This window comes from Poecilia formosa, unplaced genomic scaffold, assembly GCF_000485575.1.
Source record: "Poecilia formosa unplaced genomic scaffold, Poecilia_formosa-5.1.2 Scaffold5, whole genome shotgun sequence".
Classification (NCBI taxonomy): Eukaryota; Metazoa; Chordata; class Actinopteri; order Cyprinodontiformes; family Poeciliidae; genus Poecilia; species Poecilia formosa.
This window is the reverse complement of record NW_006799944.1, coordinates 2,343,274-2,368,322: the sequence shown is the minus strand read 5'-3', so window position 1 is coordinate 2,368,322 and position 25,049 is coordinate 2,343,274. Positions and strand designations below refer to the sequence as shown.

The 25,049-nt window shown below is 40.2% G+C and overlaps 5 protein-coding genes across 12 annotated transcripts in view; 3 read left to right on the top strand and 2 right to left on the bottom strand.

Annotated features, from left to right (window-relative positions):
• The window catches only part of rtkna (rhotekin a), a 63,328-nt gene extending 59,230 nt beyond the window's left edge, over nucleotides 1-4,098 (top strand). For all 3 annotated transcript variants that reach the window (XM_007562917.2, XM_007562933.2, XM_007562936.2), the window contains exon 11: nucleotides 1,536-4,098. In XM_007562917.2, the coding sequence (XP_007562979.1) occupies nucleotides 1,536-2,257 (722 nt within the window). In that variant the 3' untranslated portion in view covers nucleotides 2,258-4,098. The remainder of the gene's footprint in view (nucleotides 1-1,535) is intronic.
• mblac2 (metallo-beta-lactamase domain containing 2) lies at nucleotides 2,280-8,801 on the bottom strand. The gene is made up of 3 exons (XM_007562905.2): nucleotides 8,213-8,801; nucleotides 5,992-6,206; nucleotides 2,280-5,805 (listed from the first exon to the last, which is right to left on the bottom strand). Exons 1-3 carry the CDS (start codon nucleotides 8,652-8,654, stop codon nucleotides 5,632-5,634), a joined length of 831 nt encoding a protein of 276 aa, XP_007562967.1. The 5' UTR covers nucleotides 8,655-8,801; the 3' UTR covers nucleotides 2,280-5,631.
• Nucleotides 8,418-13,199, top strand: polr3g (polymerase (RNA) III (DNA directed) polypeptide G). Of its 2 annotated transcripts, none has more exons than XM_016677078.1 (8): nucleotides 8,418-8,494; nucleotides 10,030-10,161; nucleotides 11,380-11,509; nucleotides 12,011-12,076; nucleotides 12,173-12,229; nucleotides 12,313-12,380; nucleotides 12,737-12,859; nucleotides 12,937-13,199. In XM_016677078.1, exons 2-8 carry the CDS (start codon nucleotides 10,051-10,053, stop codon nucleotides 13,024-13,026), a joined length of 645 nt encoding a protein of 214 aa, XP_016532564.1. In that variant the 5' UTR covers nucleotides 8,418-8,494; nucleotides 10,030-10,050; the 3' UTR covers nucleotides 13,027-13,199. The 2 variants fall into 2 exon arrangements, with proteins under 2 accessions (XP_016532564.1, XP_007562936.1); XM_007562874.2 differs by lacking the exon at nucleotides 8,418-8,494 and adding an exon at nucleotides 9,589-9,908.
• On the bottom strand, nucleotides 13,155-17,748 carry lysmd3 (LysM, putative peptidoglycan-binding, domain containing 3). 2 transcript variants are annotated; one of them, XM_007562885.2, is made up of 3 exons: nucleotides 17,682-17,748; nucleotides 15,728-16,004; nucleotides 13,155-14,680 (listed from the first exon to the last, which is right to left on the bottom strand). In XM_007562885.2, exons 2-3 carry the CDS (start codon nucleotides 15,992-15,994, stop codon nucleotides 13,985-13,987), a joined length of 963 nt encoding a protein of 320 aa, XP_007562947.1. In that variant the 5' UTR covers nucleotides 15,995-16,004; nucleotides 17,682-17,748; the 3' UTR covers nucleotides 13,155-13,984. The 2 variants fall into 2 exon arrangements, with proteins under 2 accessions (XP_007562947.1, XP_007562939.1); XM_007562877.2 differs by having other exon boundaries at nucleotides 17,606-17,695.
• A 2,043-nt stretch (nucleotides 17,749-19,791) lies between these two features.
• adgrv1 (adhesion G protein-coupled receptor V1) overlaps nucleotides 19,792-25,049 on the top strand; it is a 118,547-nt gene continuing 113,289 nt past the window's right edge. For 3 of the 4 annotated variants that reach the window (XM_016677041.1, XM_016677037.1, XM_016677035.1), the window contains exon 1: nucleotides 19,792-20,196. The gene's annotated coding sequence lies outside the window, so the exon portion shown is untranslated. The remainder of the gene's footprint in view (nucleotides 20,197-25,049) is intronic. The other variant, XM_016677045.1, reaches the window with a different exon arrangement.

The following is a 25,049-nucleotide window of genomic DNA, read 5'->3' as shown; positions in this document are numbered from 1 at the left end:
GGGGGGGGAATATAAAATGTGTGATTTTATACAAAGCTCAGCATTATTGTACAGGCACTAAAGATTTTAAACCCTAGAATTCCAACAAGGAGTTTATTTTTGTCGACTTATAAATAAAAATAATTGCAATTTTAGAAGATTTTTAGTATGTGTAGATAGTTTTTTACAACACTTTTCTAAATGTTCATATAAGGAGCCAGCGAGACTAACTCTGGAATTTGAAGGGAGTCATAACATATTTGTAATTTGTTTCCTTCAGTGTCTCTTGTGGCATTTAGCTAATCAGAACCAGAGTAATACCGGTGAGGGTCTAATAAGGGTCAGCTTCACTCAAAGCAATGATGATGCAAAACAAAAACAGAACAAAATTTTTAAAAGCAGTGTTTTTATACACCCTGATAGAAAGATTTGAATGCAGTGTAAGAAACTAATTAGATTTTTTTATTTTTTTATTTTCTGTGGCTTTGCATAATTTGAAATAAAATCCAAAAAAAGCTTTTGTTTTGTAAAAACAACAAAAACTTTGACTGGGTTTCTTACAGTCAATTTTTTTTTTTAACTTCTTCATCCAAACAGTTTTTAAAAAAAGTCTCAGACTAAAATTTACGTAACATAAATTAACAATGACCTTAAATTGTCATGGAATTCCCATTCAAGTGGGTAATTGTGTTGACGATATATTGATCTGCAGTACTTTGCAAAATATTTGTCAAATAACAATCAAAAATGTCAATGTATTTCACTGGGATTTTTGGTGAATTGCAAATAAATTGCAAGATGGAAGAAAAAAATGTCTTCACATTTATTTTTAAAAATGGAAATCTATAATTTCACCAATTACTAAATGGAGTCGATCTGAATGTAATTCAAATGTACGTGCATCTGTTTTATTAAGACTTTCAAAGTTTATTAATATGAAAAAGGCATTTGAAGTGGACAATTGAATATTGAGCTGTAGATGCCTGGGCTACAGTCCAGTATCCTGACATATATTTTCTATGAATTTGTGTTTTTCAACGTTTGTGTTCAGCCAGCATCCAGATAATTGCAGTGCAGGGTGAGACTCTGCACATCGCCTTAAAAGCATCTTCCTGATTTAATCTCAGTGTAACATGGTGGCGACAGCATCATGCTGTAGGGCGTCCTCCCATTAACAGTGTGTAGAGTTGCTGATATGATTGATGCAGCTAAATACAACCATAAACATACAGACAGCTGGATTAGGATTAATTAGATTACAGCACATTCACATGCTGGAATGGACCAGTCAAAGTTCAGATCTAAATGTATCTTTCCATCCTATCTGACTGAGCTTAAACTGTTTTGGAAAGAAGAATGGACACACCTCATTAAACTCAGCATTTTAACTTTAATCTCAGAATACAATCTTCCACAACATAGTTATGTGCTGCTTTGTGTTAACCATCCATGTAAAATTCCAATAAATACGTTTGACGTTTGCGGTTGCTGTGTTGAAGAACCTGACCAATCTACTTCCCAGCGTCTTGGTTAATTTTGCTGCTTTTGTTCTGCAGTTATTGAGTCATCCGATGACCTCAGCAGCACCGTGTCCGACATCCTGGCCCGGAGAATGCAAGAGCTGGAGCTCCGCAGCCAGCTGGGCACGTCTCCCACCTGGATGTCTGTGTTTGAGGAGAACAGTCCGAAAAGCACCGGCTTCCCTGTCCGTCCGTGTACCTCCCGCCTGTCTGGCCACAGCCCTCACTCTCCTCACCGCCTTCCCTCTCGGAGCCCCGTGAGCCCGCACCGCTGCCCGCAGCCGGGTCTGCTCTCCTCTGACGCGAGCCTGACGTCGGACAGCGACAGCCACTGCAGCACCAGCCCGTGCTCCCACCGCCACGACTGGCCCGAGCCGTCGTCGAGCTTCTCGCTTTTGTCCTCCTCGCCCTCCCGCCTGAGGCCGCGCACTCTCTCTCTGGACGCTAAGCTCAGCACCCTCCGGGGCCGAGGGTACGGTGGCGGAGGGGCCTTCCAGTGCTCCTGCCAGCCTCCTTCCTCGTCTCTTCTCGCGCCTCACCCCGCCTCCTCCCACTCGCCTCTGTCACAGCGCAGCACGCAGACCACTCTGTCCTGCTCCAGCTCCACCTCCAGCAGCAGCTCCAGCAACAGCGAGGGCAGCCACAGCCCCGAGTCGTCGGAGGGCGGTCCGTTCTCCAGGCCCTCGCCGGCTCGACGCAGCCTGAGAAACCTACGGGCCAGGCTCGATCCGCGTAACTGGCTGCAGAGTCATGTGTGAACTTACTCCTTTTTTTGCTTGTTTGTTTGTTTAAACATACACATTAACAGGCTTATTATGTGAACTAAACTCAAGGATGTGTGCCGCTGCCTTTGACAGGAAATGGTGGCTTAGAGAAGACCTGCGTGGGTCAAACTGGAAAATTAGTTGTTTTTTTTTTGTTGTTGTTTTAACCCAGAAGATGGTGACAATCATTGCAGGAGCTGCTGGGTTCCCACAGTTTATAGGATGGGAGACAATGTGTTTGCTTTCAGAAATTACATTGATGATGCTGCTTTGGAGAGAGTAAACAAAAAGCTAAAGAATTGCTTAGATACGCTGCACACTGTTCAAACTCTTAATGTGATCTTGAAACTGGAAAATGTTATTTTTTCCCCCCTTTTTCCATCCTACCATCCACTGAAACATCATTTTAAGGTAAAAAAATCTCTCTTGTTGTCCCAGTCATACTTTATCTGAATGTAATTTATTATGTTATAAAATGTGAAGTGTTTCTGCTGCAGGGGGGTCTGTGACTTGGAGCAAAAGAGCACTTCACAGGAAAGATTTACATATTTATGATTTTATTAACAGATACACATGGTAAAACACGGGTGGTGGCAGCATCATGGTGTGGGGAGATTTTTCTTTAGCAGGGACAACCGGCTGCAAAAAGACTCGAGTGGAGGTTTGCCTTACCTCTCAGCAGGGCAATGACCTTAGAAGTACAGTAGGAGCTACAGTTTGTTATTCAGGGACTACAAGGTGTGAGATTTTAAACAACATACCCCGTTTGTGCAGTTTTGCTCCGCAGCGATTCTGCTCTTTTAGGTTGATGAGAGGTTAACGTTTGTTGCCTGTTCTGTGACTCCTGCTTCAGTGTACTCACTTATTCACACGCCAGAAGAGTCTTTTAAAACAACTATGCACCATTTTGTTCTATTGGTTAGACATTGAACTACCTGTGATCATACTAACGGTGAATTTGGGGGAAGTTAAATGCAGGTGTTTATATTTACTGTACTGGTTCTGACTGACATTTTCAGAATTGGAAAAAAAAATTAACTCTTTGCTTTGGGTTTCACCTTTATCTGCACATCACTGGAGGGCTGACGTCAGAACCAAGTGGTTGTAGTCGAAGTAAGGCATTAATAGAAAACCCCAATCCAAACTCAGTGTCATGCTGCACCGGCACCCTGGCAGTGTATTGCCTGGTTTCAGTGTGGCGTTTTCCGCCTGCGAGTCTAAGGGGAACATCCAAAATAAGCCACGACTCCATTAATATCAAACAGGAAAATCTTTAGATGTCGGCTCCGTTTTGGAAACTTTTTCTTCTACATACCAGGTATGGGATTGTAAGTGCAGACGTCGCGTCACATTTCCACCCCTATATTTTTCTTAACTGCAATTGTTCTCACCATTTCTTTTTGTTTTTACATTTTTTTGAATAAACCAAATTTCAAATGGGAGTTTATGGCTGTCGGTGAATCCCTGTTTTTTTTTTTTTTTTTTTCTCCACGTCTGTCAATCATTGTGGGCTCATATTTACTGAGATACGTCGAACAAGCATTTGTTACTGTAAATTATTTTGTAATTTAACAGATAAACCTCTCTCTGTCATTTTGTTACATAGCTGATTTTATAAATGCAACTGTACAGATGTGTGATGATCAGAAGCTTAACAGATAATGTGCAAATCTTTATTTGTTAATAACGATTAACACTGTTAAGACTCTCCCTCTTTTGCAGGTTTTGTGTGTCCCGCGTATGCAGCATCTGTAAAAGGTTGAGTACAAAATGAGAAATGTCACATTTAAATAATATAACGTTAATTAAAATAAATGTTTATAGTTTTAAAACTACCCCGGCTTTACGCATCTGTATTTGTCATTCAGAAATGCACAAGCATGGTAGTAGCAGCATCTTGCTGTGGGAATGGTTTCCGTTGGCAGGGACGGTCAAAAGGAAATGAAGGAAATTAACGGGGAATCTTGGTTGAAAATATGTTGGAGGCTGCAAAAGAGTTGGAGGTTTGGAGCAGCGGTTCTCCTCTCACAGTTCCCACACAGTCTGGAAAATATGAAGCTTGATTTAAATACTTTCCATGTCTGGATATGTTTGAAGAAACAACAGTGTCATGCACCGTTCTATCCATCTACCGTATTTATCTGTTTAACCATCCAATTATTCATGCATCCATAATTACTTAGCGGGAAAGTGTAAAATGAAGTGTAATCTATCAATCTAATTAGCCAAAAAGCATCTGGACGTTTTACAATAACAAAATTAGAACATGAAAAATGGACTGTAGGTCTGACCTTTCCACACAACATTAGCCATGCAATACTGTGGTATAGGTCAAGGCATACTTGTGTTAAAATGAACCTCATTCGGGAATCAGTAGAAGTTTTTATGTTCACAAATGCTCTCTAGCCAATTTAAGATTCAATGGCTTTGAAAAAAAAAAATAAAAAAGGTACTGGTATTTTCTACGTCTGCAAAGTTGGAAGAAGCATAGCCCAAAAGATTCACGGCTGCAGTTAAAGCAAAAGGCGGTTATAGAATGTACTGTGTAGTGGTGTGGACTATAATAACAAATTTAACTTTTGATCAATCACAGGAAATCATAAAATATGCTAACGACTGAAGTAGTAACGTGTCAAAAAACAGAAAGCAAAGGTCAACACTGAAGGACATTTTTGCAGTGCAGTGGGCATTAAAATTCAAATCTAACCTTTGTAGTCATCGGCGTCATCCTCATTACGGGAGCTTTTCACAGAAATGTTGCCCTCAGTACTTCATCAAACAGTTGTTTGGTCCAATGCTTCATTTCACTCCAACGCTTCAAATCCCAACAGAGATGGCCACTAATATAGTCAGGCTGAGCAAAGACTTTATTGTCAGAGATTTCGTAGCAAAGCCGTAGATTAATAATCAACAGTACAAAGCACAATTACAAACATAGGAGGTAGTCACTGCTGGGTCTTCACTGCAGACTGCATAGAGGAAAGCTATGGCCATGCTGACTGAAATGTCACAGAGAAAAACCCAAAGCTCCCTGTTTTCTGTTTGTAGTGCACAGCTGTACTATCGTTGTGCTATTATAAGTTCACATTTGCTTAAAATATATATAAAAAAAAAACACACCTAAAAATCATACCAACACCAACATTCACATACTGATCAATACATTACAGAATAACACCTTTAATACTTCATATTGTATACTTCATAGGAAGCTGTTGACTCAAGTGAGACATTTTATATAGAGTTTGGCAATTAAATGAGTTCTGTTAAATTACACGTTTCGTCATTTTAGGTCCTTCTACGTTGAAGCGTCTTTCTGTGTGCGATTGTGCTTCCCCCCTCCCACGAGCCTTCGCCATCCACTCGCATTAGCAGGCACAGCGAGGGTTGGACGCCCGCAGAGCCCAACCGGACAGCGTTCTCCAGACAAGCGTAGAGAACTTCGCAGGGCACGTTCCGGCTCTGCTGATGTACGCGGACGAGAGTCGATGGAGCCGCTTCGCGCCGAAAGTGTTGTAGTGTCCTGGGAGGACTTGGTCAACCTGGTGGATGTAGCAGTTTTTCAGCTTTGGGAACAACTTATAGAGTGAAACTAAAAGCACTTTTAGGAGGGATTATGCATCTTCTTCCTGAACTAACTAGCGTAATTCAATTTGAATCGGTGTCAAAGCAGCTTTAAATGTGCATCTGCTGGCATGTAAACGCAAAAACAAGACGCGGCGTGTTACCTGCTCGCTGTCCACCAGCCCAATGAGACGCTCGCAGCTGCTGACGTAATCGCTGACCTGGCTGTAGGGCAGCCAGTCAATCATGGCGCCGTCGTACACAACGTCTCCGCTGAACAGCAGCTTATTGTCGCGGTCGTGGAGGCAGATGCTGCCCCGAGAGTGACCCGGCATGTGAAGCACCGTCAGCTGTCTGTCACCAAGGTTAATAACATCGCCTAGACAGGAGGAGGAGGAGGAGGAGGAGGAGAGAAAGATGCTCTAGTTATTGATGCACAGGCATAACTCTACAGTAGGAGCAGCTTACAACTCAAATCGTATTGATGCCCCTTGAACTTTGTCACATTACAGACACAAATTTCAGTGCGTGTCGTTGGAGTTTTATGTGATGGATTCGCAGAAAGTGGCGCGTGATTGTGAAGTACAATAAAAATGATACACGATTTTCAAATTTACATGCACATAAAAAAAAAAATCCAAAATAAAAAAGCAACAAGCACTTGAATTCAACATCTAGAGACAGAACGTTTTGCCGGCTTACTTTTAGATTTAGTCGGTCTGGACTTTAACCTGTCTAGTCAAACAGGATTGATCCAAACCAGGATTATGCAAGATTCCTGATTCAAAGAGCCATTTTCACCCCCTTTCTTTTCTAATTAAAATCTATCTAGAGCCACAAAAGGCATATTGCTAATGAAATTAGTTTTTTCTACTGAATAAAACAGAATTGTGCAGGCTACTGAAAAGACATAAGAAATCAAAACATAAGAGGATGTTGGCAAATCCACTTATCCGTTTTCTTTTTTCAAGCAATGTTAATTTTCTGTTGGGTTTTTGGAGAACGTCTTCATAGACCACTATACAAATGCAGGCCAACTGTCTTTTTAACATTGTCTTTTGCAGTGTTGAGCACACTTACACACACACATAGGCAGCCCAACCCTGTTTTGTTCAACATGGGGCTTCAGTGTACGTGAAACAAATCATTGGACAGTCATACAAGCATGCTATTTAAATATAATTTTTAAAGTCTCTGTTCATTTTGGTCAAAATTATAAAGAAACTGAAAGTTCACATGAGAAGCGGGATGCTGATCTAAACCACTGCATTCTCACTAAAATACACGAGGGTTAATGGTTGGAAATGTTTAAGGAGTTCAAGGTGGTATGAACATATTGTGTAAGGCCTTATATATTCAGATTAAATTAAAACTTGCCTGAGCCTCATGTCCCCTCGAGCTCTTATCTTGTGCAGAGTCTGAAGCCTTCCGTTTGGTATTGATTTCATCCAAACCAGGTATGACTTACACAGTTTGACAAAGGGTGAGGCTGGCATGCCACGCAATAAGATATACCAACTGCACTGCACCAAGTGGCTCTGACACAGCAGGGATTATTTTTGAATATTTACTGACCGTACAGAAACTATACTCTGAAAGAGTGGCAGTGATGAGACGTAACTGAAGCAACCTTCAAGAGACTATTTACTTGTAGGGAAGACCTCCAAAGGCAGTGATACTGCAACAGTATGCCTGTTTGTGCAGAAACTTACACGGATTTATTCTGCTCACTAATTGCTGATGTTGGATACCTACTTTGTGCAAATGTAAATTAAAGCTGGTGGATGCTGCGACAAAGCAAACCTGAATAGCAGAATTCAGGAAGTGTGCCCAGTCCCTGCTTCCATTCTTGGAAGAGCCATCAAAGTGATCAACACTCTGGCTATAAATAGAACAGATATGTAGATAAGGGATAGCAGCTAGAAACAAACAAAAAAAAAACAAAACAAACAAAAAAAAAAGACTGATCTCTGTAGGTTTGCTTGGGAGGCTCATAAATCAGACCAACTGATGGCATATTTTGAAAAATGGTATTGACATTTTACGGTTTACCATAATATTTTTACTCGTTTTTAATGCAGACATTGGTTGTGATAAAGCTTTGTAATCATGCTCCTTCCCACTGTTTCCTCAGACAGGTATACTGTAGTATACTGCATTATACTGTATATACTATACAGGTACTCTGTACAGGTTTAGTGCAGGTGTGCATATGGATAAATTTAACAATTCAATGTTGGACTTTCGCCAGTTTTTCGGTGACTCAGGAAGGCCTTTTTCAGCTATTTATACCGGTAACCCCATGCTTTTCCCTGCATGCATCATTCCAGGTGTCTGATCTCAGATCCGCACCCCCCATCGCGAGGCTTAGCATCTCCTACCCACCCTCCTGCAGGATGTGTGTGGGCTGCACAGCCTTGACTTTGTAGTGTCTCGCCCTCCATCCCGGACTGGGAGCCACGGCTATCTCCCTGTCGCTGAGCCAGGTAACCGTCTCGAAGTTGTCCCCGTTCGCCAGGGCATCGACCTCCGCGCTGTGGACGCCCACCTGTTGGAACTGATGCAGACCCCCCGAGTGGTCGAAGTGGGCGTGGGTGGCAATCGCCAGCAGCGGGTTCTTCCTCTGCGGGTCTTTCCCGAGCAGCCCGTTGGCGTCGATGTACTCAGGTAAGCTCCTCAAGCCCAGACCCGTGTCTATGACCACGTCCTGGTGGGTGCCGCGGAGAAGCCAGATGTTGGCTCGGTTCTCCGACTGGTAGAATCGCTCCTGGATCCAGAAGAGTCCGTCTCCCAGCGACTTGTGGGCGTACCAGTCGGCTGCAGACATCCCCAGTCATGCAGTAGTCCAGGTTATCTTCAGCGGGTATTGTGCCGTCAGGGGAGGTGTTAGCAGCCTCGTAGCTGGCGGTGATATGTTGTCATTTAGGCTAATGTGATGGTTGCTACAGACACACCCGTTGAAAGAAAGCGCATGCTCATTGGTCAGATGTGTGAATGACGCTCTACTTCCTCTGGATACTCATTGGATGTAGTTAAACCCCGCCTTCCATTGAGTCACACAAGTTAAAGCTACATTTACACATGGTGTCATAGTGATGGGAATTCCGACACCTTTTAAAGATCCTGCTCACAAAGCTCTTTAGGATGTTCGCTAAATTCTAACATGTAAAGGTATCCCAAATTTTTATGTTTTCTGTTTTTGCCCACAAAACAATCATATAAACTTCAGAGTTTATATTGTTAGAGCCAGCAATAGAAATGAATGGATGTCAGTTTCAAAAATACTTTCAAATAGTCTATTGGTCTGATCACTTATAGGTTTTATTATTGCAAAAGTAGATCCCACATTGCTAGTTGCCCTGAAAGCTAATGGGAAATGATCACAATACACTTGCAAAATAAGGCTAATACTGTTTTCAAAAGAAAAATTTTGCTTTTATAGGATGCACAGTGTATTCCCTTTGTTTTTTAAAAATCTGCTTTTTTCCAAATTTCCAATTGAAAAATACAGCAGGAATGAGCTTTAAAGTCAAATCTAGAAACGTTGTTGGTTGTAGATCAACCCTAGTTCATTGTCTAATACCAACTCTGTATGTGTAAAACACAGAAAAGCTGCAGACTTTCTATTTATTTGGACTTATTATGGTTTGACTTACCTTAAACTAGAGGCCCATTCAGTGTGCAACACGTACACAGGCAGGAAATAAATGGAAAAGTCCAGACGCTCTAAAACGGGAGTCTGATCCCATCGTTCAATTGAACGAGTTGGCAGACTAAGACGGCTCGTTCACGACCGACACGTCGGTGCCTTATAATATGTCTGTAGTTCGCACAGAGTGCACACGTTGCCACGCCGGTACACGTTAAAGTAATATAAATCTCAGTAAGAGGTGGTTCTCATATTATTTTCACCAGACTAATTGACTAGAACGAGAGACTACTCAGACAAGCTAAATGCTGACGACAGACCAAGACTGAAAACGTGGAGGAGACTCAGTAGCAGCTAAATGCCGTTTTATATCCGTGGAACAGACGTCTAGTTTGCAATTCTGCATTCAAGGAGTTCTCTAATACTCTCAAAGTGAGTATTCAAAGTCATCTGATGTTTTACGTTATGTGCTGACTAATGCTGCATTGATGATGAAATTATTCTGAGTTGTGTGAACACGTGTTCGAGGAAGTTGACTATTGACGTGTTGCAGGTACAGGACAGACCTGTAGCCATGGCAGGCAAGGGTCGTGGGGTGGGTGCCTTTACCTTCAACATAGAAGCTCTGGGCATCGGCAGAGGCAGCATGCCAGAGGCCAGGGTGGGGCCCAGCCCGCTGTATCCAGTAAGAAACAAACACACACACACACACACACACACACACACACACACACACACACACACACACACACACTTACAGAGACATACCAGGCGCCCAGAATAACCTATCAGTTTTTATTTCACTGTTAAACATCCAAAATTGTATTTCCAGAGATTGGGACGTAATCCTCTGTTTACATCAGTCTATAAACACTCGAGATAGTCAAAGGAAATTTTACATGGAGCTTATAGTTCTGTTAAAACCATATAAAGAAGGATATTAGCATTTGGCTTAAATATAGTTTTTTGCTCATAGCTTGGATATTTTTCAAGCCTGTATTTCTAAACTGAATTAAATCAGCCCCTATGTTTTCCCCAAAAGATTGATTGTTATGCATGAACCTGGGGCTTTAGACTCTACAAAGAATTGATTTTTCACTTATTTGACAGTTAAAATAGATGTTTTTACATGTATCAATAATTGGACATTCTGACAAATTCTATTCAACCCTCCTTCCAACCTTTTTAGCTAATTTTATCTTTTACATGTTTTTTTTTTTTTCCACACTGCACGGAGTATGTTACTGTAGATCAAGGTGCTAGTCCTAAACTAGAGGCCATCATTAGTGTTTTAGCTAGCTCTAGCTTTTTAGCTCGTTTTAGCTTATACACTGCTGCAATCTTACAGTTTAGCTTTGTAAACGGTGATCTGCATGAATTTCTAATACTCTTTGGGTGTGATTTCTGCATTAACTGAAAGTTTTCACTCTTCTACAGTTTTTCCCTTCGCGTTTTTGAAGGCTTTTGATTTATTCTGCTGCTTCTGGATGTTTCTTACATTTATGCAGTTGCCTTCGAATGCTTCTGAAATTTTCACTAAAAATATTCAGCTTACAGCATTCACACTGCATTTGTGCAGGAAATGCAAACTTTTGCCGTTTTATTTTAAGGCCTAGGTTGATGGTGAGAATCCCGATTTTCCCATTTGGAATTTGGATTCCTGAAGATCTTTTTGCTAATATTTCCAACTGCAAACTTGAAAATGTCAACTTCCTTGTAAAACGTTTAAGCATAATTAAATCTAAACAATAAAAAGAAAATCAAGCTGTCTCAAAAGCTAAAAGATCATTTCACTTTTTTGCCGTTTTTGTGACGCATCTCAACAAAGTCATGTTGCAATACTTTCTGAAATGTCTGTACTTAGTTATGTTTTCATCATAAGAAAATATCTCAAATTCTACAGAACACAGACTTTAAACCGGTTCCACTGAAAGTCGGTGAAGACGAAGACTACATGCTGGCCCTGAAGCAGGAAATGAGAGGCGCGATGCAGCGGCTGCCTCATAATATCAAAGCGCAGTCCGGCAGAGCAGGTGAGGAGCAGAGTGGTCCATTAGTGACCTGACGTCTCTGAGAATTTCTGTAGGAAAACAATTTGGACTGCTGGAAGGGAAGCTAATGCAGCTTTTATGGCCCAAGACATTTAATATGGGTCACATCAAGGAAAAGGGAAAGAGCATAATTCTGGCAGCATTGAGTTATGGCTGCCATCTCAGCTTGCAGTTTTAATCAGATTTCTTTGGTTTATCGTTACAAGCATTTCACAGTTACTGTTTTGAGCAAGTAGTTCAGTGTTTTATTTCTAAGTGTTATCAGGTGAATTGAGCTTATGAAGCCACAGGGCCTCACTTTTTCCACAAGTGAAAGCGTTGCGAACAGGAACTGAAAATGCAACAGTAAGAAATGCTGCCGGCTTTTTAAATTACAGGCCTAATGGCCTGGGATCGATAATTGTGTTAAACACTTCAGATCTATGGTATGACTTTGCAGTTATCTCAAGACAAATTGAGGTTGCTCTTGTGTTTGTAAAACAGACGTGGAGAAATACACGGAGAGATACCTGAAGCACAGCCAGATGGATGATGAGACATGGACTCCAGGTTAGTATATAACACCACAATGCCCAAAAATGACCAGAAATGAAAAATAAAATAAAAAAACAAAAACAAATGCATTTATCTTTCTTGGTGTCTTAGACTGGAACCTTTTTCCAAAAGAACTGATGCCTCGAACAAAAAAACCTCGTAGAAAAGGTACGTTAAAGCCGTCGTGCGTGTAACAGATTTGACTTTGCGACTAAAACATGGACGTCTTTTTATATATTTCACTATTTCAGTCACTAAGAATAAGAAGAGTGGAAAAGGTTCAAGCAAAGAGGCAGCGGATGTTTTGAGCAAATTAGATGTGAGTTTATTTTCTTTTCCTTATGTCTACCTTTTTTGTGGGCTCTGAATTTGTGCAATGTTCACAAAAAAGCTAAAAAAAATGGAAAGTTTCACCGTTTATATGTTTCACTGTTTTTATAATATAGATTAAAGGCATCATAGCAAATTCGTATGTCACACTTTAAAGTTATTAAACAGTTTTAAAACCCGCATATAAGCTTCTATATTATGCACCACATTGTGTCGATTTAACACAGAAAATCCTGGTGAGGCATTGAAATTTGCAGCTACGATGTAAAAGAACGTGAAAAAGATTACCTTTGAAAAAAAAAGAAAGATATTCTTGAGTCTCAGTCAGGTGTGTTGACATGACAGGAACTGGAAAAGAAAGACGACGGGAATGCTGAAAAGTCAGACGACGAGCCAGAGAAGAAAACGAAAAACGAGGAAGAGGAAGAAATAGAGGAGGAAGAATACGAGGAAGAAGACCTCGAAGAGGTAAACGAAGAGCCAATTTGAAAAACATTTTACTTCATGTAACGACCAAGTTTATCGTTGCGTTTGCTTCCGTGTAGGACAACGACTACATTGAAAGCTATTTTGACAACGGCGAAGATTTTGCTGCCGACAGCGACGACAACATGGACGGAGAAGCGACATACTGAGGCGACGGGGCTCCCACGCAGACGTTTAAGTTAACACTTTTCACAGAGCGGTACTTTATTTTGTGCTACAGATTTTCTCTGAACAACATTGTAAATAAGAGTGTGTGAAATTTTTCAGAAGGAAATAATGTATTGAAAATATATTTATTTATTTTCCAAGCTGGACCACAGATTGAAGGCACATACTGTCATTTTTTTTTCAATTATGCTTTGTCAAAAAAAAAAAAAAAAAAAATCAAGATAACACTGTGATGAAATAAAAGGGCTATAAAGCTAAGGTCTAAAATTTCACATGGTTACAAGTCAAAACATGTTCCCGACAAGCTCCAGTTTGCAATGGGAACTATGGGATGGTTCTCGATAGCTAGCAAAAAAAAAAAACAGAATCAAGGTTTCAAATGGAATTTCAATACTGATAGTAAAACTAAAGCTGCTTTCACAATAAGTTAATCATGATCACAGTGGAAGCAGTCTACCTCTGCAAAACAGTAAGTGGTTTAGTTCCAACTTTGTTTTGGGAAAAAAAAAAAAAAAAAAAAAAATTATAAAAAATGTTGCAATACATCAACGTTTGAAGATACAGCCACTGATTTATCACGGAATAAATATAAGGAAAACAATGCATCTAATTTCTTTAAAATATATATTCCTTTACAGCTGGCTTAAATGCACCAGTATAAATTACAAAGAAAAACATGTAATTCATACTGGGTACAACAGCTGACCTACCACTCCGATGTGAGGTTAGTTTCAGCCCTTCAATGCTCCTAGTTTCAAAAGCATCTAATCGAATAGACTGAAACAAAAAATATTGCAACACTACCCGTTTACCAGCCTTTACTGTTTTCAGTTCATCCCAGCAAATCTTACTAAACTATTTTAATCAATATAAGACCTTTTGAAAATGGGGAAAAATATTAATTCACTTAGTTTATGACGTGTGGGAATCAAAGTTCTGCTATGTTTCCTCAGGGAATGACTTTTCAACAGCATGGGCCTTGTCTGCACCGCCTCCCTCTGGGTTTACTTGGGCGGCCTGTTTATGTCCCTCCGCAGGGTCTCCATCTTTGCTGAGAACGTCCAAAGTTTTACTTGTCACCAGTTCCTGTTGCCCGTCGCCAATGGTCTGGCCAGGCGCGCCGTGATGGCTAACCTCGGTTTTCACTAGAACCTCATAGTAGAGCAGATAAAACACGGGTGTGATGATGCCGACAAACAGCATGATGGCCACGGCCATCCACCATCTCATGCCCCAGTCCGCGCCGTAGTACGGGTCCTTTCTCTGTGCCGGTTTGTACTCCGCCTCCCCCAGCAGCGGCTGCTGCAGGGTCAAAGACGACACGACCTCGCTGAGGCTGCTCCGGGACGGGCCCGTGGATTTCACCAGCTGCTCAATGTCCTTGTCCTTCTCCAGGAGGAATCCTTCGACGCTGTCTGTGGATGAACAGGAGTCCGTGGAGGACTCTGTGGGGAGAGGCGCGACGGGTGAAACCTGGGCGACCCGCCTGACCCCGGTGGGCGAGACGGGTTTGGGAGGACCGGCGTTGTGAGTCTCTGTGAGCACACTGAAACGCCTCACAGGAATTTTTATAGAACGTAGCGCGAAGAAGTCTTGTTCTGTCAGGAGGTTGTTGGCTCGTTTAATGTCCGCCACCTACAAAACAACAATGGCATCTTATACTCCACATTGAGTCATTAATGTTTTTTAAAATATGTAAACAGTCATATGCAGGAGAAAACATTTTATATATTTGATGCAAAAAACTTTACCCAACACTTTGGTAGCAGCTTCCTGCTTATGTCAGCATAATTCCTTTTTGAGAACAGACTAAATCTATTGAAATCGAAGGGCAAAAATTTAAACAAGGTTCTTTTTCCTTACCCCTCCTCCTCCCCCCCCCATCATGCTGGTCAGGCTCTTGCCCACACAGCTGCTTTGCTTATGCTGCAAAATTATCCAATACTTCTGTACTCGGATGGCTGCAAGCTTCCAGGACATAACTGCACTGTCTGAGGCAGGCTTTTACACAAGCAGCGCCGCATTTCTAGAACATCATCATTTTCATTTTGGCTCGCAAGACAATACATAAGGGGCTGCACGAGAAACTCAAGGCTCTGTGTGGTTTATAGTGTAGTTTCTATCTTGGAATAATGGGAAAAAAAATTAGCTTAATATTTGCCGAAAACACTGAGCTCAGTAAAAACACCCCTTTCAGTTCTTTTTAAATTTACTATTAGCTACTTAACAGTGGAATTTTCTTTCAGTTAAGTGAGTGACTAGTTTCATTTTGGATGAAATCAGCCATGAATTACACAAAACATTTTCTACTTGAGACTGTCGATTAAACTGGAACAAGGTGAGTGATGTTGAATACAAACATGTAGCTGCAGTTATGCAAATTTAGCCATGCAAAGCAAAGCTAACGCAGCTGGTGTAAAGCCAGAGCGTCACACTTCTTCATCTCTTCAAAAACAAAATAAAAGTAAGCTTCACCACATAATGTGTAATGTTCACTCTGAGATTAGAGAGAGACTATAATCCCATATTTCTTTCAAAAACATTCTGCGAATTAGATATCCTTAAGTCTGAGCTCATCCAGTAAATGTCACATTTTGCTACAAATCGAGAGGGAGAGGACAGTTCTGTGTGCTTGAAAATGGTTAAAAAAAACAAAAAAAAAAAAAAAAAAACAGGACATACTGAGCAGTGGTACTGCAGGGCAATGCTGTTCAGGGTGTCGCCCTCCTGGACGTCTCTGCTAAGGTAGATGATGTCATCCAGTCGCTCCTTGGACGTGCTCTTCCGCAGCCTGTCCTTACCCCGTGATCGGAGCTCAAAGCTTTCTCCATCCTCCTCTGACAGGTCGTTTTCTGAGCTGTTGGTCCCAAACAGGTAGGCATGGCCGCCGTTGGCCGGCTGCACCATGGTGGCTGACTGGAACCCATAGTGTTGACTTCTACTGGACATTTTCCTCACTCTGAGAAAAAGAGGGCAGACGCCTTACTTCTACATGTATTTAGTTAATACATACCCGGACGATTCACTAACGCTGCTTTAGTTAAGGTGATGGATTAAAAGAATCTTAAAATCACAAAAAAGTTATTTGTTCACACAGCATGCACAAGCACATTTGTGCAAAAACAATTCAACAGATATTACAAAACATTTTTACCAATACATGAAAGTTAGGACCTATATAGCATAACGGAGAAATATCCTAACGTCCTTTAATCAAAAGAACCCATAACGATGGAAAAATCTGATGTAAGCTCATAATATTGAATAAATCTGACTCCCAGATTTATTAATTTGTGCATTTATGGAAACAAAAGTCTGTTGTTATCGGCGATAGAAGTGTTGTCTAGGGATCATTAAAAACCCGGTCCTAACTACATTATGTGTCCAAAAAGGGTGGGCACAAAGAGCACAGGAAACGGATAAGATAGTCTGGTATCAGACAGGTAAGAGCTATCGTGTCTCTTAACTTCTTTAAGTTGAAATAGTCATGCTGGTCTGTAATGTGATTCCATCCCTCATAAAATAAATAATCATGGCTGTTTGTGGCAGGGAATATAGGGGGGTAAAAAAGCTATCTGTTCCCAGGTAAAAGTTTCCGAAAACCAGAAATTGGGAGCAGACCACAAACTTATGATCCTGGCAACAGCTGCAAATGCAATCTTAAATGTAAACACTGCACTAAATAAAGTTACTTTTATGTTTATGAGTTCTTAAATGGATTTCAGTTTACTGATATATCACAACACTAAAAGCCCGTTTGTATAAGTTTTATAACAATTCAAGACCAAACTGGTAAGTCTCCTCTCTAAAAATAGAAAATTAGAGGATGGTAAAGACGCTCACCATATTCTTTTGATTGTGACAGCCCAACGAAGATAATAGATGAGTAGATATACCAGAACACTTTGCCTATTTAAGTCCGCACACTTTGATCAGTCAAGGCGGTTGGTTGACATCTTATCAGATCAGGAGCCTGTCCTTTTGGACGTACTGCGCCTGATATCACAATCTGATACGCACAATCACTTCAAGTAAAAAAAAAAAAAAAAAAACTACAAGGCCAAGTAAAAGAGGAGCATGTTAGCCCACACAAAGCTAGAGAAAAAAAAAAAAAACAATTCAAATGTGTTTACACAAAACAATTCATTGAATTCACCGGCCATTTATGGATGTGATAAGCGCAGCTATTGTGTAAACGCCACATGAGAGAGTTGACGTTAACTTCGTGTTCAACGAGCCAATGACCGATTTTATCCCAATAAACTGAGTTTGAGTCAATTAACTGAGCAGGAGACATTGATATGAAACAAAAACGCGAAACATAATGTTAAAACTAAAGATTTGAGTTACCTGCTGGGTTATTTTTTTAAAACAACGCAGTGTACATTAATTGTTTTCTCTTTGGCTTGAAAGAGAAGTGAGATCGGTTAGTTGAAGCTAAGCTAGGCTAGTACTACCCCGCGTCCACATAGGAATATTTAGTTGATGTTAGTAAGCTTTGTAGCTATTTAACAGCATTTGGAATTAGGTTTACAGATATTCATCAACAATTGTCTTTACCTGTTAAAAGAGAAACCAGTATAGCTAATGGTCCACGGTAATTCCCATAATTCCGCAGGATTATTTTCGGTCTCACCTTAACGCCAGTTGGTTTCTTACGTACGGTGCTGTTTCCACTGTTCAGGCCACGTCAACAGAATATTTACGTAATGACGCTATCGCCGCCTAAACGTAGTTCTCTATTTTTACCGCAAGATGGTGCCAAAAGCAATGTTTTCCATTTTGACTGGACTTTGTAAAATATATTTCAGAGGGTTTTACAAAAATTCTAGATAGGTGTAAAGAGAAAATGCACAACCATGCTGATGATTATAATTCGTGGGATTATATTTAATACCAACACCCCCCCACACACACACACAAAAACATATTTTTTTATTTATAAAAATATGCAGAAATACAGCGAGCAAAAAGGGAGAAGCAAAAAAAGAAAAAGCAAAATATCTATTTTTCTAGACAAAAACGCATGTTTAGGAGAAATAAAAAAAGAAAATACATTACTTGACGGAAACTCATGTGTAAGGAAAATGAAAAATTAAATATATAATTATGCTTTTATTTCTTATTAAAATGTATGATTTTATTTCTTATTATGTCGGTTTTGGTCCTCCATAACTTTACATGTTTCATATAAAGGGCTCCATCTTTTTGCTTTTTCCTGAAGTCTATCTCCTCCATTTCTTGATTTTTCTCTATTGTTCCCTTTCACTTCACAAATCTTCCCATTTTGTCTGTGTTTGCATTGAACCAGCAATCAGAAAGCATGCTTCTGTTACATGACAGTTTACTGCTCTAAAGTAATGGGTTTCAAATGTTTTCTTCTCTGAAAAACACACCAGCAATAAATCTCAGGCTCTGAAAGGAGTGAATGGATTATTTAAATCCACAAGGGGGGGTCCTGAACTGTCTTACACTAAAGACTGAGCACGAAATAGAATTAATCCCAACCATAGTTATTGTTTTAGTATTTTGTAGAAAATATGTGACATTAGTTACACACAGAAAATGTACATTTTAACACCATTTGTGGCTTGTGATGATATAAAAATACAATAAATAAGCTCTTTGCTTGCTTATATTCTGCATTGTTAAATGGACTGAGAGACTGCTGATTTTTTCCTCTACCCTAAAACATGCATGTTTGGGCAGTATTGTACTGCCATGACGCTGTGACATGACAGCTGAGAGAAAGTTCTTAGGGGGTCTGGCCGCACTGAACTGTTAATAGACAATTTGATCACTATGTTGTTTTATGCAACCACTGCAAATGATCAGTTCAGCTTTACTGCTATTTTAAGTTTTTTTTTTTCAAAACACATTAGAGAAAATTGAAAAATGGAGGAAAATTCTGTTTTTATTTTGCAATTTTGCTACTTTTTTTAAAGTAAATGGTTCATAGTTAAGTAAGGGACTTGAAAGATAATAAATATGGTTGTAACTAGATGATTTTTTGACAGACAAGTAGATCTGACTGGTGGTTTCGCTCAAGGCCAAGCATCTCTGTTTCTGTAGCGATCACAGTTGAAGTTGGTAATGATCTGCACAGCTCTGGATTCTGACCAGTAAATAAAGTTTATTTAGTCCTACAAATTGCTTGTTTTTAAAGACCTGTTTGAAATAAATCAAATGTTTGTTAGTTTGAGTAAGCTAGAAGTACTTACAGGAATAGTGCTGCAGTCATTGTGTGTGTGCTAGAAGTGAGCTAAGGTGGAATAATTTGTTGTAAATATTTATTTTTTTTGAAGCAGGTCAAAGAGAATCCAGTGCTGTAACGGCGGTTAATTAATGGAGATGCTCATTGTTGCTCTCATATCTTGTCTGTCAACAGTCGTCCTTAATAATAATATAAAAAAAATAACCCGTAAAACAACTAACAGTCTCGTTACTCAAACAATGTTATCCAATGATAATATTTAACATTAACACAACCTGCTGTAGTTTTCGGTGTGTAAACATCACGGTAGAAGTTTTATTAACGTAGAACCGAGAGACATAGATATCTATCCTCGCAACGGTAGGAAAACCTGACGAGGTAGCAGAGATACTCAGAACAGAACACCGTGACTGAACCGAAGCTACACCTTTATATTCCACACGGTGGCGCCGTCGGCGAACATACGGCGCACTACGTGTTCTCCCCGTGCGAGACGAACAGGATTAAAACATCGCGTCTCATTAGGCTTCACAGACATATGAGCTTGAGCCTCTGAGTAGCTATAAACTAATCTCATACAGTAGGAGCTCCCACATGGCGGCAGTCAGCGCGGAGCCGTGAGGTGTAAAGAAAGAGAGAGAGGGAGAGAGAGAGAGAGAGAGAGAGAGAGAGACTCTGAAACACTCCGGGGAAGGAAGGAAAGAAGGGAACCCGCGTAGTTTGGCACATTGCACCCGGCTCCAGCCCCGTTAGGTGACAGACGCGCTTCATCCCACGCTGCTCTCGGGGAAGCTAAAATCAACATGCCGTTTTAAATGTCTGGTGATTGGGAATATAGGCGGAGCTGAGGAGTTTTTTGGAGCGCTCACCGATGTTATCCAGGGCAGTAAAGATATTGTCAATTATCTAGGACTGAAAGGACCAAGCAAGGTGTCAGGTAAGTTCACGTGATTTATTTTAACGCGCCTTGTTTATTTATTTAGATCTTGTCCCTTCTGCCGTTCTGGTTTTGGTCGCTAACCTTAAAAACCTGAGGCGACCGGAACAACTTTAAAAGATAAATTCTAACAAAAGACTCGATGATGACTTCCAAGACAACAATTTATAGATTTATTAAACTGGGGAATGAAACCTAATGATCACTAATTCAATAAGCGATTGTCAATGGTAGATTAATAGTGCAGAGAATAAAGGCACCAAATGAGTAGCGGTCCTCCTCATCAATTATGCCAGACGGCTCCAAGACAGACACATTGTGTGAGACTATAAGAAAACGATTAAAAGTGCTCGGCCACTGCTAATTTCTTTTCCCGCCCAGCCAAAAATACCCCTCGGAGCAGCTAATAAAATTGAAAAGCCTAAATATTGATTCAGCGCAATCAGTTTAAATGAATGACGGGGCAGCCCATTGAGGACGGAGACAAACGCTTCCATGGTTACATCCAGGATCTCCACTGTGATCACGGCGCTTTGTGTGAGGTTTTCTCTCTCCCACTGAAATAAAACAACTGGCACACACGGAGAGCAAAGGGAGGGGACCCTCTCTCATAGACCCAGCCGACTAATCTATATAGGCTTACCCGGACTATAAGTAATCTTGGCACACTTTGAGTTGCGCACATGTGCTGCTACTGTTAAATTAACGCCTATGGAGCCGCCCTTTGCGCCTTTGCCCATATGTTCAGGCTCTGTAGATCACGCCGGTTGTTCTGGTTGGGTTCTGCGAATTGTTGAACACGTTCTCCGTGCCTCTAATTGATCTGACGTGATGTCATCTTGGTGCGTCCCTGGCAAATCTCTATTGTTGCTTCATCTGTGGCGCCTCAGCGGAGTTAAATCCTTTCTCTCCCCCAGGGGATTGTGAGAGCCGCTTCTGTATCCATTCAGCAGTTACACCTGCTCCTCCTCAGCATCAGACTTCACATCTTACTCTATTGTTCATTTTATATCTGTGGACGTTTCAGGCAGTTTTTCTGTTTCTTTGTTTCAAAATTGAGCAAAAGTTTTATATTCTCCATGCTTATGCACTCTGCCTCATTGAATTTGCCTTTACAGCTTTGGTGTCCACTAAGATCCTCACTTGCCCAGAGGCTTGGGTCCCTTTGTTTGTCAGTGTTTATGTCATTGCCTGGCAGGGGTCAGCCCCCATTCGCCTGTGTGAGGGTCTGAATGTGATTCACTGGGCGGAAACTGTTTTACTGCCTGCCTCGGTCCCCTTCTGTCTCACCCCCTCCCCACGGCTGCACAGTACAAAAGGGGGGCTGAGCCATAAACGTAGCCTGTTCATTATGAAAGGTGCTGGAGTGTTGCACGTCACAGACAGGAGGAGATTGATGTTTGGTAGAGATGCTTGGGGAGGAGATCCCATTGCCGGTGTGTGGCAATGGAGGAAACAGTGCAGGTCTGCAACAGGTTACCCTGACAGATCTGTGTGACACAGGTGCAACGTTGTTTGGAAAAGTTGAACAAAGATGGTCTTTACACTTCCTTGGAAAAGTGTTCTTAGCCCATTGGAAAAATGTAATGCAGGTTGAGTTGTGAAGCAACACCTGAAGCGCTGGACGTCTCATGGAGCAGCGCACGGTTCAATCTGTCACTCAGAACTGGGCACAATATGGCGCAACTGCAAACCGACAAAGACATGATTGTTCAGCAACTCTGGAGGAGCTGCTGAGACCCACAGCTCAGGTGGGGGAATCTGTTGACAACAGAGCTGTTCGGCACGCCCTCCACAATCTGGCCTTTATAGAAGAGTAGCAATGAGGAAATCACTGCTGGAAGAAAACATCAAGAAGTCCTGTTTGCAGTTTCCCTCAAGACATTTAAAAGACGCATACACCGCTCCATATGTGGCACAAGTGAACCCTGCGCATCAGGTGGTGGCAGCACTATGCTGCGGGGTTGCTTTTCTTTAGGAAGGACAGAATCTGAGTACATGACAGTCAAAAACTTGAGGCTGGGGCCAATGTCAGGTCACCTTCAAGCAGGACAACAAGCCTAAATGTCCAGCAAGAACTACAAAGGAATGGTTAAATTAGTGCTTCCAAAATATATCGGCTTGATATCGTCTTTCACATATTAAAAAAAGTTAGTCATGTATCATTTCGCTTTCGCCTTTCGGAAATACACCACTTTGGAACACAAAACCATAACATTTATTAAAGTTTGGAGTGTTAAAATTACCAAATGTGAAAATGTTTTGTATAATTTGCTCCATGAAGAAGTAAAAATAGAGTGGGGATGTAACAATGCAAAATTCCTACTGTTTTGTTCTGAGGTAATGAAACCCAAAGTTGATTTCAGAAGAACCCAACAAACAGTTCAGTCATGAATGAGTCTCTTGAAATTCCTCTCTTGTTTTTCTTTTTTTTTTTTTCATAATTATCATAATCGTATATTTATGCAGCATTTTGTGTTGATGACAAAATCAATTTCATTTTGTTATGTTTACGCAGTACTATTAAATCCAGCCAAACTCAAACAACAATGTCTACATTTTTGTTGCAAACAGCCTGGAATATGAGCAGCTCTGAAGAGCACAAATTGAGCGGATCACACATTTTGTTCATTTGGAAAGGCTTCATGGCCATCTGTCCTCCTACTGTTGCTTTTTCATTTTTTACCACTGCTTGCTCTCATTATTATTGTTGTGTTAGAGACAAAATTAGCATTCAAAAGCAACCAGAAAAACAGCTTACTTCAAGGAAACACTGTTGATACAGGTCATTATGGCTTGACCTAACGTTTCTTGAAAAGGATTCATAACACTTGCACTTTTAACATTATGTCACATAATAGCCTCATACGTCAGTGCTTTGGGGTTTTATATCTTATATCAAAACAATATAGTCCATAAATGTGAAGTGGATGGAAAACTACATGTGTTTTTCTTCTTTCATTCTTTTTTTATTTTTTTTTTTTACAAATAAACATAAAAAAAGTGTGACATTTTGTGCAGTACTTTTATCTAGCAGTATAGAAGCACTTTTACTTTATACTGCTAGATAAAGTGCACCTTGCAAAACTTACAGTCAATATTAATACACAACTGCTCTGTGAAGCCGACCTTGGAAGTTTGTTAGAAAACATGGTATCTTAGTAGAAGCTGCTAAGGGCCACAGCTCAGGGGCATTTCAGAAGCATCTGTTTTTTGTGTTTTTCACAATTTATTTTACAGAGCAAGCATGTGGAAAAAAGTGCTGTAGTCAGACGAGATGAAAACCAAATCTTTTAGCATTCATGCAAACATTGTACGGTTGTGTGTCCGTTGTATACTCTCTTTTGTGTGTGTGTGTGTGTGTGTGTGTGTGTGTGTGTGTGTGTGTGTGTGTGGGTGTATTGGTTTGGGAGAGGAGCTACACATACATCTCTGGGTGTTTGAGTTGAACAAAATTGAGCCACGTTTCACATACTTCCATATCTGGATTGGATTTTCCTCTGTACTTTTTCCCACAAAATCCTCATCGGGGGTTGTAGCATCCACCCACTGAAATGTGGCCAAATTTGTTAGGTAGAAAAAAAAGGTCATGTGTTTTATCAGAAACAATTGTTCATTTTCTTTCTTAAAAATAAGTCATGATNTGTGAAAATGTTTTGTATAATTTGCTCCATGAAGAAGTAAAAATGGAGTGGGGATGTAACAATGCAAAATTCCTACTGTTTTGTTCTGAGGTAATACACTCTAAAAAGTGTTTTTGGGCTGCAGTTCATCTTATGGACTTATTTACATTAATTTCACTTAATTATTTTGCTTTTGCTATGACAACTTACTTTTTTGTGTTCATTTAACTCAAAACTTACAAATCTTTAACCTAAAGGAACTTTTCACTTTGACTTTACTTAAAACAATTGAGTTCAATGCCAGTTTTGTATCCTATGTCTGACCAACTCAATTTATTATGATCATACAACTCAATTCATTAAGTTCTTCCAGCTCAATTTGCTAAGTTTTTATAACTTAATTCATAAGGGGGTTTAACATGACAAGTTTAAGTCATTCTTACTCAAATCACTTATTTTGTTCTAATAAACATTTAAAATCTCTTTGATTTAATTCTACAGAAAGTCAACTCAAACTTTTAAGAAGTTCCAAACTAAATTTAAATAATCTTTTTACAGTGTCATCTAAATACACAAATCTTTTCCTTAAATGACCTTTTTACTTTGACTTTACTTGAAATAATTAAGTTCAATACCATGTGTCCCACGTCTGACACCATGACTCAAGCTTACAGGGACACATTCCCAGTAAGCGACTGTGGCTCTATGGATAGAGTAGTCGCCTTGTAATCGGAAGGTTGACGGTTCGACTCCAGCTTCCTCCTGCTGTATGTTAATGTGTCCCCTGGGTACTTAATCCCAAGTTGCCAACCATCTGAGCATTAAATAAATGTGTGAATATGTGCTTTCAGTGGTCAAAAGTGCTATTTAAGTTTATTTACCATTTTTGAAGTAAACTAAATGATTTGAGTAAGACTGACTTAACAAATTGAGTTGGATGATTATATTGAATTGGTTAAAATTAATAAATTAAGTTGGATAAACTTAATTTAATTGCTTGTTACCTACAGAAGCAATTCAATTAAGTGGGTTCAACTATTTTCTTTTTTAGAGTGTAAAACCCAAAGTTGATTTCAGAAGAACCTAACGAACAGTTCAGTCATGAATGAGTCTCTTGAAATTCCTCTCTTGTTTTTCTTTTTCTTTTTTTTTCATAATTATCATAATCGTATATTTATGCAGCATTTTGTGTTGATGACAAAATCAATTTCATTTTGTTATGTTTACGCA

Coding starts and splice junctions, on each gene's coding strand:
- mblac2 (XM_007562905.2), bottom strand. CDS start 8,654: ATGTCTGCAGCCGACTGGTACGCCCACAAGTCGCTGGGAGACGGACTC. Junction 6,207..8,212: donor CACACACATCCTGCAGGAGG/GTGGGTAGGAGA, acceptor CCTCCTGTCTAG/GCGATGTTATTAACCTTGGT. Junction 5,806..5,991: donor GGCTGGTGGACAGCGAGCAG/GTAACACGCCGC, acceptor TACATCCACCAG/GTTGACCAAGTCCTCCCAGG.
- polr3g (XM_016677078.1), top strand. CDS start 10,051: ATGGCAGGCAAGGGTCGTGGGGTGGGTGCCTTTACCTTCAACATAGAA. Junction 12,230..12,312: donor AAAAAAACCTCGTAGAAAAG/GTACGTTAAAGC, acceptor TCACTATTTCAG/TCACTAAGAATAAGAAGAGT. Junction 12,860..12,936: donor AGGAAGAAGACCTCGAAGAG/GTAAACGAAGAG, acceptor GCTTCCGTGTAG/GACAACGACTACATTGAAAG.
- lysmd3 (XM_007562885.2), bottom strand. CDS start 15,994: ATGTCCAGTAGAAGTCAACACTATGGGTTCCAGTCAGCCACCATGGTG. Junction 14,681..15,727: donor CCCTGCAGTACCACTGCTCA/GTATGTCCTGTT, acceptor GTTGTTTTGTAG/GTGGCGGACATTAAACGAGC.